Raw genomic sequence first — 19,639 nt, forward strand, 5'->3', positions numbered from 1 at the left:
GCCCCATACAAAACCTCGTACTGATCATGACTAATAAAGCTTAAAATCAAAACTTGAAAAGACCAACTACTTCCAAGTCATAACCTTGTGGCCGAACAGTTCAAGAACATTTTTAACAATACAAAAATATCCAGCACCCAAAATGGTAAAATTTACAATGACCAGCATTCAATCAAAAATTATCAGGTGTGCAAAGAAGTGGGACAATACAATCAATAATAAGAAGAAAATAATCAGTCAATCAAAACTGACCCAGAATTGACACAGATGATAGAATGGATTGAAAAATTAAAATAGTTATTACTACTCAGTTCCATTTGTCCAAGATACTAGATCAAGCATGTTGAGTGGAGACACGAAAGAGATGTTTTAATGAAATTTAAATAAAATTTCTAGTAATGAAAACCACAATGTTGACTTAAAAAAAACACTGGATATGATTAATGGCAGATTTGACAATACAGAAAAAAAGATTAGTGAACCTAAAGGCACAGCATTAGAAACTATCCAGAATTAAACACAGAAAGAAAAATAACAGAAATTTTACAAAATAAAATTAGTTAGCTGCAGGACAACTTCAATACATGTAATATAAATTCCTGAAGAAAAAGGAGAAGAGAGGTGGGTGAAACATAAAAAGTACTTGAAGAAATACAGGCTTTCAAGATTTTATTAAAATAATGTACACACAGATCCCAAAATCACAATAAACCCTAAGGAAAAAAAAAACCATGACAAAAACTACACAAAACACAAAAATGATGCAGCCTTCTTGTCAAAAACAATACAAACCAGAAAAGAGTAAAATAACGATAAGTACTGAAAGAAAAAATTACCAACCTAGAATTCATGATCTAGTAAAAATATCTTTCAAAAACAGGAGCAAAATAAACACTTTTTTTTCAAATTTATAAAAGCTGTAAAAATTCACCACCAGTACATCTATGCTAAAAAAAAAAAAAATATGTAAGGAAGTTCTTCATAAAGAAGGAAAATAGTATCAGATGAAAAATGAATCTATATAAAGGAATAAATTCTCAGAAATGTTTCTTACATGGGTAGTTATAAAATAATTTTTATTATTTAAATATCTTTAAAGATAACTGAATGTTTAAAGCAAAAATTTTTTAAAAAGCATTGTGAGATTTATAACACGTAAAGAAGTAAAATATATGGGAACAATAAGGCAAAGTTCAATAAAGGAGAAGCGGATGTATATTGTTCTAAATTTTTTATACTATAATTGAAATAGTATAGTATCACTTAAAAGTGGATAGCAGTAAGTTAAAGATGGATACCATAATCCTGAGAGCAGTTATTTTAAAAACAAACAAGTTATTAGTATAAGCCAGACATAGGAGATAAATATGAATTATGAAAATTCTCAATCCAAAAGGCAGCAAAAAAGTGAAACAAAAATGAAAAGAATTTATAGGACAAAGAGAAAATAAAATATGATGCTAAATTAAACCCAAATGTATTAACAATCATATTAAAATATTTTAATGGTCTAAATACCTCAACCAAAAGGCAAAGATAGTTAGACTGAATAAAGAAAGAAGGACCCAACTATATGCTGCCTATTATACACACACTCTCACACATACACACACTTAAGTATAAAGACACAAATACATTAAAAGTAAAAAAGAGAAAATATCTACCATAATACTAATCAAAGGAAAGTATGAATGATTATTATATTATCCAATTTTACAGTAAAGAACATTACCAGGATAAAAATGGCCACTTCATTACAATAAAGGAGTCATTTATCAAGAGGTACACAGTAATCCTAAATGTTTATTCACCTACTAACAGTGCTTCAAAATACATAAAGCAAAACGTGATAGAACTTCAAGGAGAAATAAAGAAACTCACAATTACAGTCAAAGATTTCAACACCATACTCACAATAATTGATAGAACAAGTAAAACAGCCATATAATGATAATGATATAAAAGATGTGAGCACTGTCAATGAATTTGGCATAATCAATTTTTTTAACTTGTTTTTAATGTTTATTTTTGAGCGAGAGACTGACAGAGCATGAGTCAGGGAAGAACAAAGAGAGAGAGGGAGACATAGAATCCGAAGCGGGCTTCAGGCTCCAAGCGGTCAGCACAAAACCCAACGCGGGGCTTGAACTCACAAACTGTGATATAACGACCTGAGTTGAATTCTGATGCTTAACCAACTGAGCCACTTAGGCACCCCTGGTGCAATCAATATTTCTAGATAATTCTACCCAACAGAGCAGAAGACACATTTTTTTGAGTGCACACAAAAAATTTTATCATATTCTTGTTCATAATCTAATATTCAATAAATTCAAAAGGATTCAAATTAGACAAAGTATGTTCCCTGGTGACAACGGGACTAAACTAGAAATCAATAATAGAAAGAAATCTAGAAATTCCCCATATATTTGAAGGATGTAAACCCCTTCTAGATAATCCATGAGTTAAAAAGAAAGAAAAAGGGAAATTAGAAAGTAATTTAACCTGAATAAGGAAAACAAAACATATCAAAACTTGTGGCATGCACTGGCAGCAGTACCTAGAGGAAAGAAGACAGCACTAAATGTCTACAGAAGAAAAAAGATCTCAGATTACTAACTTCAGTTTCCACTTAAGAAACTAGAAAAAATATATATACCCAAAAGATCTGAGAGAAAAACTGATGAAATAAAAAACAGAAAAATAATAAAGTCAAAGATACCAAAAACTAGTTCTTTCAGAAAATCCATCAAATTGATATATGTCTAGCTACTGATCAGGAAAAAAGAGGGTGACACCTCTTATTACAAATATTTTAAAGAGATAATAAGAAAATCTTATGAACAATTTTATACCAGTAAATTTAAGAATTTGAATAAAATGAGCAAATTCCTTGACTATAAACTTCTCAGAAGAAAAAGATAACCCGAAGAGACTTGTAAATACTAAATAAAGTAAATCTGTACTCGAAAAACTTCCAAAGAGAAAACTTCAGGCCCACATGGCTTCACTAGGAGAAATAACACCAATTTTATATAGTCTTCCAGAAAATTGAAGAGTCAATAACACTTCCTGGTTTACTTTGAGCTCGGCAGTATTCAAATGTCAAAAACAAAGACACGACCAAAAAAGAAGCCCACAAGCCACTCCTCATCGTGAACATAGATGTAAACGGTTTTTAAAATATTTTAGCAAACTGAATCCTACAATAATATCAAAAAAGGATAATGCATTATAATGTACATAACATCAAAGGAATACAAAGTTGGATCCACCTCTTTTAAAAACTCTATGAAATTCCATATTTGAACACCTTTTAAAAGAAAAATTATATGATCATCTCAACAGTGCAGAAAAAGCACTTGACAAAATCCAACATCCGTTCCTGATAAAGACTCTCAGCAAACTAGAAATGGAGGGGAACTTTCTGAACCTGATAAAAGACAGGTATGAAAAACCTACAGCTAATCATATAGTAAGATTAGGAACAAAGCAAGGATGTCCACTGTAACCACTTCAATATTATCCTGGAAGATCCAATTAGTACATTAAGGCAACAAAAAGAAATAAATGGCATCCAGATTGAAGGGGAAAGAAAAATGTCTTTATTTGCAGACAATATGACCATCTGTGTAGACTATGCTATGAAATCTACATAAGACCTGGAAGGATTAATAAATTGTAGGATATGAATATGCAAAATTAAACGTGTTTGTATACACAAGCAAAAAATAAATGAAAACTGAATTTTTAAAATATCACTTTTAATAGCGTCAAAAGATATGACTAAAGAATAAATCTGACAAAAGATGCTTCAGACCTATCCAATGAAAATTACAAAACGTTGCTTAAATAAAGTTCTAAATAAATGAAGAAATGTATAATCTGTTCATGGGTCAGAAGAATCAATTTTGTCAAGATGTCACTTCCCTCCAAATCGATTTATATTCAATTCCATTTCATTCCAAATATGAGCAGGATTTTTTTTGTAAAAATTGGCAAGCTGATTCTAAAATTCATACAGAATGAGTCAACAGTTTTGATTTTTTAAAAATGTTTTAAGAAGTTACACTGCTTTATTTCAGCATTTATTATAAAGCCACAGGAATTAAGACAGTGCAGTATTGGTATACAGATAAAGAGGTCACTGGAATAGAAGTCTCAGAAATAAGACTGGAAATTTTTTTCCATCAAAGGCTTCCAATAATCAAAACATTTATTTAAGGGCGCCTGGGTGGTTCAGTTAGCTAAGCATCCTGATTCTTGCTTGATCTCGGCTCAGATCATGATCTCAGGGTCATAGGATCAAGTTCTGCTTTAGACTCCAAGCTGAGTGTGGAGCCAGCTTAAGATTCTCTCTCTCTCTCTCTCTCTCTCTCTCTCTCTCTCTGCCTTTCCCCCACTCCCTCTCTCTCTCTTAAAAAAAATACAAAAACAAAAACAAAAAAAACCAAACACATTTATTTAATAACAAACCAGCTAAATCTCAGTGGAACAGAACAGTTTGTGTCTTTGTAACTTAAAATACTGTCATCCCCTTTTCCCAGCTCCACTCTAGCCTTGAAAACAGAAGCCTGGAAAACACAACAGCTGTGAAAAACAGCAGGCTTTCAAGAGGAGACCAGGTTTGGAGCTCTTCAGAACGCCCTATTCTTAGAGCACTGCCATGAATTTACTTGACTGGAAGCTCCTTGGAAAAGTCACAGAGTGGTGTTGTACCAAAAAATAAATAATCCAATTAAAAAATGGGCAGAAGACATGAACAGATATTTTTCCAAAGAAGACATACAGATGGTCAACAGATACATGAAAAAAATGCTCAACGTCATTCATCATCAGGGAAATGTAAATCAAAACTACAATGAGATGTCACCTCACACCTGTCAGGGTGGCTAAACTCAACAACACAAGAAACAACAGGTGTTGATGAGGATGTGGAGACAAAGGAACCCTCTTGCACTGTTGGTGGGAATGCAAACTGGTGCAGCCACTCTGGAAAACAGTATGGAGGTTCCTCAAAAAGTTAAAAATAGAACTACCCTAAGATCTAGGAATTGCACTACTAAGTATTTACCCAAAGAATACAAAAATACGAATTCAAAGGAATATGGGCACCCCAACAGTGCAGAGCCTGCTTGGGATTCTCTCCCTCTCTCTCTGACCCTTCCCTGCTCACACTCTCTGCCTCTCAAAGTAAATAACTAAACATTAGGGAAAAAAAACATAAAATTGAGATAAAAGTGGACAGGGGCGCCTGGGTGGCTCAGTTGGTTAAGCGTCCGCCTTCAGCTCAGGTCACGATCTCGCGGTCCGTGAGTTCGAGCCCCGCATCGGGCTCTGGGCTGATGGCTCAGAGCCTGGAGCCTGCTTCCGATTCTGTGTCTCCCTCTCTCTCTGCCCCTCCCCCGTTCATGCTCTGTCTCTCTCTGTCTCAAAAATAAATAAACGTTAAAAAAATTAAAAAAAAAAAAGAGAGATAAAAGTGGACAGGTTAGCATGGTACCCCGTGAGGACTTCTAAATATTTAGCTACTAGGAATGGCGGTAGCAAAAACAGTGTATGATAAAAAGAGTAAACTTTAAGAAGGTCTCAGCTAGACACCCTGTTCTGTTTATCTGGGATCTGCCCCACCACTCTACTGACATTGTTCTGATCTATAAGTTTTAAGCTGACACATCAAATAAACAACTCTAAGATATCATCTTACTTAACTTATTTAAGTATCTGCATTTGACACATATGATCCACTCATCCTTGAAACGCTTTCTTCACTTGGATCTCAGGACACTTGTCTGCTTTTCTTCTACATTTCAGGTCTGTCTTTCACTGAGTCTCTGATGAGTAGAAATTTGACCACCAACCTTGGAGATCTACAGTGTTGAGTCCTTGAAGGTCTTATCTTTTCCAACCACATTCAGGTGACCCCATCTCGTCTCATGGTTCTAGTACCAGCTGCTTTCTGAGGTCTCCAATTTTATATCCAGCCCAGAACTCTCCCCTGGGCTCCGGACTGCTTAGTCAACATCACTATTTCCACACGGAATGGAGCTAAACTTAACACGTGTGGTCTGAACATGGATCTTCCCCTGCCCCGTCAAGGGCAACTCCACCTTGCACTTGGCTCAGGCCAAAACCCTTAGAGTCAGCCGTGATTCTCTTTCTCTCATACCCACATCCAATTTATCTTAAAATCCTGTTGGCTCTATCATCAAAATATACCCAAATTTTGAGTACTTCTCACTTCTCCTTGCCACCCTTGAACACGCTCCCATCAATCCTTGCCTAGATCACTGCAACAGCTCTTAAATGGTCTGTTTCTGCCTTTGCCTCCCCACGATCTATTCACCATGTAAGAACCGGAATGATCCTGTTAAAATAGAAGTCAGATCATCTCTCTGGTTTTGAACACAGAACCCTGCAGTTTTCTATCTCACACAGAGTATAAGCCAAGATCCTTAGAAAGGTCTATGGGTTCTACACAAACAACCCTCCACCATCCTCCCCCCACCACCATTATCCACATGACCTCAGCCTTTATCACATCCCTCACCTTTCACTCTGCTCCAACCACACTGGTATTTTAGTTCCTAGAACATGCAAGTACTCCTGGCCTCAGTGCCTTGGCACATGCTGTCTGAAATGTTTCTCCACTCCCAACCTGATATCTATATAGCTCCTGCCTCCCCCCACTTCAGGTTTGACTCAAAGGTCAACTTCTCAGTGAGGCCTTTTCTGGCCACACAATCAAAATCTTTAACCTTCTGCCCACCCCAGTGTCCAAACTTTATCCAAACTTTATATATCCTTTTCCTGATTTTTTTCTATGTATGCTTCTTAGCATATGACATAATATATACTTACTTATCTAATGCATTGTATCTCTTCCCTAGTGGAATGCAAACCCCATGCAGGCAGATATTTCTATTGGGGTTATTCACTGTGTCCCCAGCACCTAGAGCCTAGCACACAGTAAGGGCTAAATGCATTTGCAGTATGGTAAGAAGAGGAAAAAAGGAAAAAAAAAATGAAGAAATCGAGAAAACAAAGAACTGTCTTATGATGGTTTTCAGTTCAGTTGTGGGTTCATAGTGAATTTTGATACTTCTTGTGAATGAGAGCCAGGATTTCCCTTATCACACTCTTCAATCAGCAACAAAGTCGGAGAAGGCTTGGCCCTGACATTGGAGACCTGGACTTTAGCTCCTGCTCTGACACTAGCTACGTGAGCTTGGGCTTGTAAGCTCACTGTGCCCTAGTCTACCGTTCCATAAGTGAGAGAATGAGGAAGGAACATCCAGCAGTACAGTTTTGCGACCAGGAGGTCACAGATTCAATAGAACAGGAGAGAAAAAAATGACTCCATCACAGAAGGTACTTCATGAATTCTAAATAACAGAGTTTCTCAGCAAACAGGAACACAAGGAAATGCTTACTTACCGGCTTCCAGAGAAGAAATCAGTACAGCTATGAAACAAAGCCTGAGTAACACTTTCATATTCTCCTGGAAAAGACAGAAATCGAAGAAAAACCAAAATAAAAATGTTACTATTCCAGAAAAATCTCTAAAACCACACACGCTAACTCCCACCTGCCTCCACCCTCCTCCCCAAGTCACACTGATGGGTTAGTGCCCTGCATCAATGTGATCATGCTTCTGGACAGAAGTGGGGACAAATTCAAACAACTTAAGGTTAAGAAAGCATCCATCATCTGTCCCAACATTCATTTCCCACCTTGTTTCCCATTCAAATTTCCCCCCAAGCTAATCTATGCTATATCCAAAGTGACTAGGCCCTAAACCAGCTTGCTTCTACTTGTGTGGATTTGTTCCCCACCCAGAATGTACCCTATTGCTAGGACCCACTTGCAAAAGTCTTCCCATACTCCCAGGTCCAGCTGAAAGGCCACACCTTCATTCTATAAGGTAAGATACTAAATCGTTGGTACCAAATGGTATACCTAAGTAGAGATGCCCCAAAGAAGACTTTAAAAAAATAGTAACAACATATATAGAAAATAAATGGTTTTCGCTTCTCTGAAGCTATTTAAAATTTCTACAGTGAGCATGTATTTGTCTTGTCACAAAGAAAAAACAAAACAAAACAAAACAAGACTCCACAGGCCCTGGGTGATTTAGAAGACCACACCAACATAGCATCGGCCTCAACAGGTATCTGTCAGCCATAGGGTTATATGTGGGATGCAACCACATCAGGTACTTGATTGATACTGGAAAGAAAACGTGCCCACTGCCTCATCAATAAAACAATGTCACTAAAATCGTATCAATTGGATGTAAAAAGAAGAAAAACCAATTTTTCCTACTCTTCTAAACTTCTCAGGATAGCTAATGAAGTTAATTTTCAGGATAGCCTCATTTTCCTTCTGAATGTTCCTTGTGGGTGCTCCTGAACAGGGCATACAGTAAGTTCTAGTCTCACACCTCCAGTGAACTTCCACACAAATCGAGGGCCCGTGAATACCTCAGACTCAGAAGGCCTCCACCCAAACTCATCTTCTCCCCACCTCAATGACAGGCACAGCACTGCCCTGCACAGGCCACACATACTCCCACCCAACAAGAGATCTAGGCCAATGACCTTGAATCTACCACCGCCCCCCCCCCCCAGAGCTGCTCTCTTAACCACCCTAACCATTATCAAGTGGCCCCGTTCACTCACACCCACTGCCGATGCCTCTAGCTCAGGCGATCACCAGCTCCTGCCTGGATCACTTATGGCAACAGACTTCTCATCGGTCTCTTTGCCTGTGGACATACCACTTCCCCCTCATCCAGAGAGCCCACAGACCCACAGTTACCAAATGATCTTTTCAAAATACCTCCACTGGCCCCCCAGTGCACACAACAAAGTCCAAACTTCTTAGTAAGTGCATACAGGTTCTTTGTGCCAAGGCTCTGACTTTCTTTTTCAGACTCAATGCCCCGCCTCCTTGTCCCCCACCGTGGTCCATGGCCTGTTCTTCACCTCAGAGACTTTGCCTTCCCTAGTCCCTCCTCCCTTCACCTGGCTACCTCCCTCATCTATCAGGTCTCAACGTCATCACCATCATCCCCGACAGACCCCCAGGCCAGCTGGGCCTTCCTCCTCTGTGCTCATGCAGGCCATAGCCCCCGCCGGGCACATCTTACTGTGGTTATCCCAGGACAGGAAGCATCATGAGGGCAGGCACCATGACAGGCCCCTCACTGCCCCCACAGAATGCCACTACACTTGGAGCTCAAGCCCTTAATAAATTTGCATGGAACAATGAAAAAATTAACAAAAGAAATAGCTCCCCCCTCTAACCCAATTTCAGGGGCAATGTCCAGAGTAAACCATGCAATTTCACACTTTAACAACACCTGTCTGTTAATTTTTACAGGAGATGAAATCTGTCTATATTATCTGAGGCTACAAGTTAATTGCAAGCACAAAACATATTGTAACTAAGACATCACTAATTCAGACACTAATGACGTGCAACCATTTAAATATTATCTGAAAAATGTTCTATTTAAGAAGTGGTATTAAAACCCATAAAAAATGTCACAACGTGCTTTTTCATAAATGCTGAGAGAAAAAAAAGAAAGACTTTCTCAGTATGATAGATGCTCCCATTTATAGTCTCCCCACTTTACCCCCAGCATGAAGACTATGATCCTTAAGCCTGGTTCAAGCCTTGAAACCTACCTCAGAGCAGTAAGACTGCATTCCTTAAATATCCTGTAATTCTGACATTTCATTCACGTAAACTGGCCTTCTCCCAAGTTAGCCGAGGTTAATCGCGCTATTATCATTATATATTGCCTTTAAACTATATTCAGATTATCAGCAGCCTGGCTTATTAGCTCTTTCTGTAGCTCTGTGGAAGTGTTTTAAGTCTCCCTGATAGAGAGGCAGAAAAATAAAGGTTTACATGATTTCCCAATGACCAGGTCCAGGCTAATCAACTACTCACGTTACTTTCTCTGAAACAATATAAAGGCACTATGAACCAACTGAACAGTGCCAGCTATTACTTCATGCAGTTACAAGATCTGACTTGTGTGATTACGGAACAGGGAAGAAAAGGAAGATGCCCAGGTGAATTTTATGTATAGACTGTATCTCAGGATCTAATTCCAAATTACTCGTAGGGTTGTAAGGGTTGTAGAGAATTACTTGGAGAGAGCTACATGATGACGCAGGGGTGTCCACCCCCAGGGCCCTAACTCAGCCTGGAGGAGGGCTCTTGGATGAGGTGTTACCTGAACCTCAGGAGGTGGTGGGGAGCCCATGGAAGAGATCAGCCCCATCCTGTTTCAGAGTATAAACCAAAGGTGGGAAGTTGAGAGGCAAAGCTGGGGAGGCCCAAAGTGCCCAGAACACGGAGTCTCGCTGTGGAGATGACTGCAATTTGTAGGTGGCAAAAAAGAAAATCACTTAAGCCACAGGGTGGTGTGCGATCAGATTTTCATGTTTTATAGAAATCTTGGCACCCATGTGGAATACAAAGCAGAGATAAGAGGGTTGGCGGGGAGAGCAGGCTGCTGTGAAAGGGAGTCCAGACGAGAGGGCATGGGGCCATGAGTCAGCGGCAGTGATGGGGTGTATCTGAGACCCAGTCAGAGGCAAGCGAGAAGAAGGGTGACAGAGGGGGTCTGGAATGCACCAGCCCCTGTTGATTCAGGTGGAGACCAGCAAGGGGCAGGCCAGAAAAGGGGGACAGGCTCCAGAACCCACAGACAACCCGAGGAGATGCCCAAAGGGTGTCACTCACAGCACGACTGGGCCTGGGTCTCCTGTGGCTAGCTAGCAGTGTGGCCTCCAACAGAGACCGAGAACCCCAGTGTCAGCTGAAAGCTGAGTGACATGGACACAAGGCCTGGAATGTGCCAGAACTGGAGAGCATACAGAGCACTGGGAGCCATCATCACACAGGTCGTAATCGTAGTGACAGGTAAGTGACCTGGTCACTGGGAAAGTGACTGAGCGGTGACCCTCAGAGGGGCCACAGACCCCTTCAGAAATCAGATAAAACCATGGAGCTGACCCAAAGGAAAATGTCCGGACAGCTGTCCAATATTCGGTATACAATGAGAGATATGCCAGGATCACCTGAAGCTGAGGCTGAAGACTGCAGCTGTCTGTGAGAAAAGGCCGGTGAGCCCCTCGCCTCTCGAGAGGTGTGAACTGGTGTGTGAGGTGCTCCTGCTTCTCAGGATGGAGTCAGCATCTTTAAGGGGCGAGTCTACCTGGGGAAGGAAGCACACACACCAGTGTAAGCTCGACTGAGGAAGCTTAGTCACCGACCGACCACTGCACAGATCTCAAGAGGTGTCCAAAAAACCCTCAACAAGCTGGAAAAATGTGCCATACGTTTAAAGAGCAAGATGTCCCACGGTCCTCTGAGACGACGGTTTCAGAAGATCGAATCGGGGGCGTGAGAGATGCCAAGAGGTGAACAACCACCATCCCTTCTGGGAAAAAAAAAAAACACATACAACCTGGCTCTTTGCCAGCCTCAGGGATGCAGAAAAATGGAGCCACCTGTGGGGATCTCACCGCTTTCTGCACTTGGAGAAGAAAGCTCAGAGAAAGACCCAGATGCCAGGAAGAAATGAACAGGTCCCTTGTAAGAACAGGCACACTGGGAGTCCTTCCTTACATCAAGTGTATTGATACACCTGCATTCCAAATTATAGAATTTGAAACAACTTCCAAAAAGCTGAGCTGTTATGTCCTGTAGACATTCCACAATCCTTTCCCTGGTTTTACGGTTTACTTTCAATATGTTGGAGTCTGACATTTTCTTCAGGTCTGATTCATTTCCTTAGGCCTTGGAAATGCTGGTAAGACTGAGGCATAAGGCCTTTTAATGTCCAATCAATAAAATAGCCAATGCAACACCAAACACGTTGCTTAGGTTAAATAGACTAACTACTGCCTGATTATTCACGTTAGATTTGTGAGAAGATACAGCATAACATGAAGGGGTCAGAGGCACAGTGGCTTGTCCACATGAATCACACAGAACACAAAATCAAAGACTCCCTGATCTTCCTGCCCCCTGTCCTAAGCACAGTGCCCTCTCGGTCTCCAGAAGTATGGCCCAGAAATGAGTGCAGCGGGGGGCAATTACCTGGGGAATGTCAGAGAAATTAATAGAGGCGGGGGGGGGGCAGGGGGCGGGGAGAGGATGGGCAAGAGGAATGAATCTACTTGGAAAGTCCAGGAAATCTTTTGCAGAATTGACTTCCCACCTCCCCTAAACCACTTCACTTTCCCTCTTCCTCTTTGCCCCAGAAAGTTGTTTAAAAGAACTTTTATATTCTGTCTCCACTTCCCATCCTCTGCTGTTTGGGTTATAGGGTCTTCTCCTTGCCCATCTGCAAGCACGCTGCCTTCCGCTTCCACCACGCCTCTCCAGTGCTTCTCAGGGCTGTCACTTCGTTCTACTGTTCCCAGTCCACCTGCTTCTTCTGTGATGTCCAACCAGCTCTGAGCCAATTCTGATCTCAGGCCTTTTCCAGGGGCCCTGTAGAGGCCCCTGCCCTCAATGGCCAGGACCACAAGTCACATAGGGCACAGGGCACCGCATGCCTCAGACCTCTGGCTCTGGGACCCAGGGCTTGGGCAGCAGTGGTGGCTCGCCCCAGTTGCTGGCCTTCCCTACCTGGGCCGGGAGGCTCCTGTGAGGGGGGGCCCATCCTACTCACCCTGCATGTGGTAAGAGCTCAGGAAGGAAGGGAGGGAGGGAGGGAGAGAGGAAGGGATTCACCCACCATCTTCACATTAGACTACACGAAATCTGGCCTTGAAGCAAGGGGGAGAAAGGATAGAATATAGGTACTCAGTGTGAGTCAGAGAAGAGAAATGCAAGGGAACCACCCTGGACAAGGAAGACTACCACTTCAGGGGTTACACAAAGGACGCACAGCCAGGAAGCCACGCAGGACGCTGGGGGACAGCAGACGGAGCAGGACCAGACACTGGGAGCGATTCCTGCCAGAAGGGATACTGGCCAAGTCACCCTCCCTTGTTCAGAGGCAACTGAGCAAAGCCTGCAGTGATTTTTGAAATTGGTTTATAAGTAAAATTCAAAATATTTTTAGAAAGTATTGACAATAAAAACCGTCATGTATTTATTCCACTGTGTTATTTTTCAGATGCATTTTTCACATAAAAAAAAATGACTAAGGAAGGGGAAAGGATTAATGCTCCCAATAAATTAACAAGCCCTAACACAATGCTCCCGTCCTGCCCGCAGGTGCCGTGATGTCTGTGTTCCATAGGAAATTTCCCACCCTGTCTACCCTCCTCTCCATGGCAGCTTCCAGCTGGTGTGCAGAGACCCAGCCGTGCACTGAGGTGCTGATGCCCAACCAGGGTAGTCAGCCAGGGCCTGGCATGACAGGAGGCCTCGGCTGGTCAGCCCCCTGCCCCCAGCAACCTGGTCTATTCACTGCAGTGCCCTGGGGTGCGAAAACGGGAAACACAGCTTTCTATGACAATTACATGAAATGTATAGTTCCCCTTGCATTTTGGTGATTATAACGTATCTGGAAACTGGAAACTGGTACATCACACCACGATTATGTGTCATATGAAAAATATGTATGAAGCTACTTGTTTACTGACAATAAAATGGAGGGACTCCTGGGTGGCTTGGTAGGCTGAGCATCTGACTCTTGATTTTGTCTCAGGTCAGGATCCCAGGGTCAGGGGATCGAGCCTTGCATGGGGCTCCGAGCTGAGTGTGGAACCTGCTTAAGATTCTCTCTCTCCTCCTCCTCTGCCCTTCTCCCCTGCTTGCACATGTGTACTGTCTCTCTCTCCCTCTAAAATTAAAAAAAAAAAAAAGATAAAATGGAAATGTGAATTTGAGGCATAAAGCAATGTCCTACCAGACCTAGAAGGACAAACTTCAACGTGAACTAAATTACAAAAGCAGAGATCAAGTACAAGAATTAACAATGAACATACAGGCCCCCAGCAGAAGCGTCCCACTTCACCACACAGTGCTGTCCTGTCAGTCTGCAAGGAACTCCATATCCAGCACTGACACAGGAAGGGTGACAGCTGGGGGACAGAGTGACTGTCACCAGAACCCAAGTGGTTTCCACGAGGCCCAGGGCCCCAGTGCAGAGGGAAGGGGCATTTATTCCTACTTTGTGGCCACACTGCATCTATTAACGCCTTCTTGTTCTGGAAGAATTTCCCACAACCTCGAGGAATTTCCTTCCTATTGTTGAGGAATCCCCCCACATTGTGAACCTGGCTTTCCAGGACAGAAGCCAGGCACAGGACAGAGGTGGCATGCACCAGACATCATGAAGAGGCAGGTGCTGTGTGGGCCCACTTCTGGGAGAGGGGCAGCGGAGGCACCAGGCTCTGAGAGCAGCGTCTGAGCCCAGGCTGTATTGCCCCGCAAAGGACCTGTGGGGAGCAGACCCTGGGATGGTTCACGCTCTCCCTGCCTACGTTAACCTCCGAGATGGATTCCCTGATTGCCCCCAGCTCGGTCACATATCATGAGGGGCCCTGCACGTGCACACAGGTAGACATTCCAATCCACATATCCAAGTTCACTCCCGCCATACAGCCTTGGCCACTCAGCAGACCAAGGAGGCATACCGGCAGCAGAGTCCATAGGGGAACGACTTAAGAAAGAGACCTGTTATACTCTGTCCAGGCTGTCTGGACAAGGCATTTAGGGGGGCCCGGGTACCTGGGTCATGGCCATGCTGCCGTTCCATTACATGTTCCAAGTAGGCACATCCTTTTGGTTCTACAGACTCCTGGCCATGCTAAGGCACACAGCTGGTTGAGAAGCAGAGCAGAACCCTCCAAAGTACAGGACCTCGGAGGGATCACTTTTGCCTGCCTCTAAGGGAAGTTCCGCAGCAGCCAAGCCTCCACAGAAACCCAGGAAGAGAGAGAAGACAGCAGCAGATGCCCCCTCCTTCCTCCAGGGACCTGAAGAGCCCCACATCTGAAATTTAAGTGGAAATCCTAACGGTACTTTCACATTTCCACCTCATACCAGCTCACTATTCACAATGAGTGCCTTACAAATACATATGCAGCATCATCTAATAAAACTTCTCATCCCAAACATTATTCAACGTGTGTATATATGTATATTTGACCTAAGAGAAATATTCAGAGAATTAGGCTTCAACTAAGTGACTGTAACTAAGAAGCGACTGTGGATAGCCCCTGGAAGAAACAAAGACTAAATCAGGTTCTTCAGCTCAGGAATCACCACAACCTCCATGCTCTATTGAAAACCATCATGTTGTGGCACCTGGGTGGCTCAGTCAGTTGGGCATCTGACTCATGACTGCTCAGGTCATGATCTCACAGTTTGTGGGTTCGAGCCCCGCATCAGACTCTGTGCTGGCAGTGGGGAGCCTGCTTGGGACTCTGTCTCCCTCTCTATGCCCCTCCCCTACTCACTATCTCTCAAAATAAATAAACATCAAAAAAAAAAAAAAACCCATTGTGAACACATATGGGGAATGGAATATGGCATTAAAATCAGGTCCATAATTTTGACCTTTACCTGTTACAAGGATTCAAACAGCAATTAAACAGGCTCCAATAATGTTAGGACCCAAAATGTTAGGTTTAAAGACAAGGCATAAAGAAACTTGCTCATAAAGCCATAGAACCACAAAACTGTGGAAAATACTTTAGAATTCTGGACTTACACAAATCCCTCTTTCATAATCTAGAATCTGCAAATCCCCAAGGAGAAGCTGTAGACAGCCAGGGAACTTGGAGTCTAACTTCCTAGGGTACTGATTTTACTCAAGGATTCTCTGGGCAGAGTTATATTTCTATTAGAGAAAACATGGCTATATTATGAAATGGAAAGAAAGATCTCCAAAAGGTAACGCATGAGTCATCAAAGAAGCCCTGAAGGTGAGTCACTTTGGAGTGCTAGGTTGAGCATTTACTCCTTTGGTGGTAAAATCTGAGAGGCATTGCCCTATATAAATACCCGCAGTCATCTCTGTTCGGCCCCAGTCATGAGAAAGGGAACAACGAGGGCCACACAAAGTCACACGCGTGGAGCCAGACTGTCAGAGCAACCTAACCCTAACACTGAGACACCTCCCCAGGAAGGTTCCATGCCCGAGACAGGGAAGGAGAACAAGGATGTGAACACAAAGGGGGTCACCACAGTGTGACACAATGATTTCCGTTCTGCAGAGAGGAGAACCATGTACCCCACCACACACAGGGCTCCTAAAACCCAACTGTGTGTTCAGCATGGCTATCACTGATTTTCCCCCAGAGACAAAGTTATATAAAACTATGAGCTAACAAAACCACTCCCACAACAGAGGCCACAGAAACACGCATCATCTCAGAAAGTCTGAGAAACACTGAAACTTTGGCGACTTTCCTTTCAGATGATCCAAAAGCCCGGCTCACAGCAGATTCATCCGGCGTATTTACCCACACAAATGAGGCAAGGAAAGTTTTTTTAATCACCAAAGGCTATCACGCACAGGGATATGGAGATAAAGTAAACACAGTCACAGAGGTTTTAGATGTTGCTGTACAGTCTAAGTTGTTCCGCTATTACAAGGCACAAAGCCACCGGATTGGTGGTTTCGTGTGGGTTTCAGGGACAACGGGGAAAATAAAGCAGAAGGACGGGACTGCCTTCACTAGAGGGCTACAAACAGGAATCGGCCAGACCTATCTCTTGGTTGGACTTGAATTTTAACACAGTCCAATTTCTCCCCAGTGAACCCTCTAGGGCTCCTGGACCACAGCAACCAGACCCAGTGACAGGAAGGGCTCTGCTCTCCTGTCCCTTGTCCCCCTTTCAAATGCTCTGCCTGACCCTGTCAGCTCTCCAGCACAGCTCCAATGCAGTGCTTGCAAGGGGCCTGATACTGAGTCTGGCCTCACACAGCTTGCCCTTAAGCACTGCCTTCCAGTTGTGAGAACGGTTCTGTTGCTCTAAGTGGCAGCTACAGGTAGCCTCAGGGGACTAGACATTCTCCATACGAATTTTTCTTTGTTTTCACTCCTGTGTTTTTTTTACCGAGATGAAATATGCATACAGTGAAACACACAGTAAATCTTAAGTGTATAATTCCATTAACTCTGATAACTGTATACACCAGAATACCCCATCAAGATACAGACCGTCTCCATCCTCCCCTAAAGTTCTTTTGTGTCCCTTACTAGCCACCCCTCACTGCACAGGACTCCACGTTCTGATTTCTATCATCACCAATATGACCTTTTAACAGTTAACTTTGGACGGCTGGCTTGCACCCAATCAGTGCCCTGCTATGTTAGGGCGCACAGGGGCATGAAGGCTTCAGTCACTCACTACCAAGTGATGCAAGGGAAGCACTAGTTCTCAAAGGGGCCAGTGTGGCTGCTAAGGTAGCACTTTTGAAAGTGTGGAGAAGGGGACACCTTGGGTGATCACAACGAAGCATTTAGTGGTAGAGGCCCTTCCGCAACAACTCGAGGCAGTTCCACAAAGTAAAGATGGACTCTTGTCCTGCATGACTTCCAAGCATCTCATGTCATTTATCATCTGGGGAGGCTAGTGCCTAATTCCGTCCTACACTTATAGATTGTTGGCATGCTTTTCGTACATACTAAATTTTCCAGGAATGCAAATATGGTGAAAACAGAGAGGACTGACTTTGACAACCACTTAGACCTTGAGCAAGAGTCACTCATCATTCAGTGGTACTTGGATCCCCCACCAGGATGTCTCTGATCCGGACCAAACTTGGAGTTGTCCTCTGTGATCCTACAGTCCAGCCTACATAACCCATTTGGCAGCCTCATTGGGTTCTAGTTTGGTTCTGCCCAAGCATCCATCCACACAGTGATCCTTTACATCTAGCTATTATAGTGACTATTTGGAAATTACATTGTCGGTAAGTTTTATTATATTATTTCAGAATTGCAAATATTTGCATTAGTAAGGGGTAAGTGATGAATCACAGGAATCTACTCCCAAAGCCAAGAGCACACTGCATACACTGTATGTTAGCTAACTTGACAATAAACTATATATTTAAAAAGAGGGGTAAGGGGTTCTGAATGAGCCAAGAAGCACTGCTCAAAGTGACAGAATTTAACTCTGGATTGAACTCAGGGGCAGGAATCATGGGCTGTATTTGCTGGTGGCCTTCAGTGCTCTGGTTTGCCAGGCCACACGTGCAGAGCTCACGATGCATAGGCCACCTCCCCCACCTCCTACTAGCACCCTAAGTCCAGCTGAAACTCGGCTACCAAACCGCACTGTCGATGGGGAATCATTTCAAGAGACACCCTAAAAGTTTCTCTTTGTACCTCTTCAACAGGGACCCTGGGGGGGGGGGGTAGGTCCCACTTTTCTCTGTTACCAGGCATCCTTTTACTTCTCCTAAGCACTTCATTTACAGCTTGAAGACACAGACAATTGTGTCCCACCAGGTTTCCTCTCTCCCACTGCCTGCAGGAAGCTACACTGGGGTTGTCAACCTTGGTCACACGTTTAGAACGCCCAGGGGGCTTTAAAAACACCAGTGCTTGGGCGCACCCCCAGAGACGCTGCTTTGTTTGCTCTGGAGTCCTGGCATTTCTCGTCAGAGTACCTCAGGCAATGCTAAGTAAGGTACAGGCAAGGCCGGGGTACCCAGCTTACCTCCAGATTTATAGCCCCACTTGGCAACTTTGCAAATAGTTCACGAAGGTTTACGTTTGACACTTTTCTAGACTCACTGCAGGCTCCACTTCCTCTCCACTCTTGTTTTTCTTTCATCCTATTTTTCATTTATGGCATCTTGTAAATCCTTTCTGGAACAGGTAGGAATGGGGAAAGCCTCCATCACCCTGCCACGTGTGTTAGAAGCGCAGAGTTCAGGCGTTCAAACCTTCAGGAACCCCAGCCCCTTTCAACACTTGGTGAGCTCACTCTGGTTCCTGGGCTCCCCCACAGGCTCCCCAGTGCTGAGCATGGCCAGGAGGCTGCAGCAGCATTTCCTGGGGTCACAGCCGGCAAGGGCAGGGTGGAAGGAGCAGGCGAACAAAGCTGCTGACAGCACAGATCCTGTAAGCCGGCCGACAAACTCGAAACCTCAAGGGAAAACACAAACCCAAATACAAACGACAGCAAATGGAGAACATCATGAGGCTGGGCCATGGCCAGTGAGTCTCAGTGCCTTCTGATGACAGCTGTCCTTCAAAGTGGCAAGTTCACAGTGAGTCTGTCATGTAGCATAATCTCTGTACTTCCCTCCTCCCTATGCTGGGGTAGTTGCAACTGTCCGGCTTTGGCACTTTGATTAATAAAACACTCTGTTTACAACATCATCTCTTCCTGCTTCCAGGAGGACACCCATCTCCCACTGGTGCATCCCAGCCACACGGTTTCCATTTTCCATGATCCAAGTGCACGGCCAAGCCCTAGAGTATATCTCAGCATCCTTGGGAACCACCCATATAAGTTGTATCTGTATCCATTACCTTCTTGCCCTCTCCAGTGGAGACACTGAACGGTGTCCTGCCTGTGGGTGGCCAGCGTGCCCACTCTCCATTCAAAGAGGCATAGTTCAAAGAACCCCCTTAGGCAGAGAGACTGCAGTTGCCCTGTGACTTCACCAAGAGGACTCACATCCATTAGA

At 43.4% G+C, this 19,639-nt stretch overlaps 1 protein-coding gene across 9 annotated transcripts in view; it reads right to left on the reverse strand.

Moving 5' to 3' along the window:
* Positions 1-19,639, reverse strand: part of IL1R1 (interleukin 1 receptor type 1) — a 78,523-nt gene that overhangs the window by 18,859 nt on the left and 40,025 nt on the right. For 4 of the 9 annotated variants that reach the window (XM_019428535.2, XM_019428538.2, XM_019428536.2 and 1 more), the window contains one exon: positions 7,438-7,501. In XM_019428535.2, the coding sequence (XP_019284080.1) occupies positions 7,438-7,495 (58 nt within the window). In that variant the 5' untranslated portion in view covers positions 7,496-7,501. Of the gene's footprint in view, positions 1-7,437; positions 7,502-10,249; positions 10,392-11,099; positions 11,237-19,639 lie in introns of those variants that run through there. The other 5 variants (XM_019428539.2, XM_019428540.2, XM_019428537.2 and 2 more) reach the window with 3 other exon arrangements.

Source organism: Panthera pardus, unplaced genomic scaffold (assembly GCF_024362965.1).
Source record: "Panthera pardus isolate Hobbes unplaced genomic scaffold, ASM2436296v1 HiC_scaffold_25, whole genome shotgun sequence".
In the NCBI taxonomy this organism is placed as follows: domain Eukaryota; kingdom Metazoa; phylum Chordata; class Mammalia; order Carnivora; family Felidae; genus Panthera; species Panthera pardus.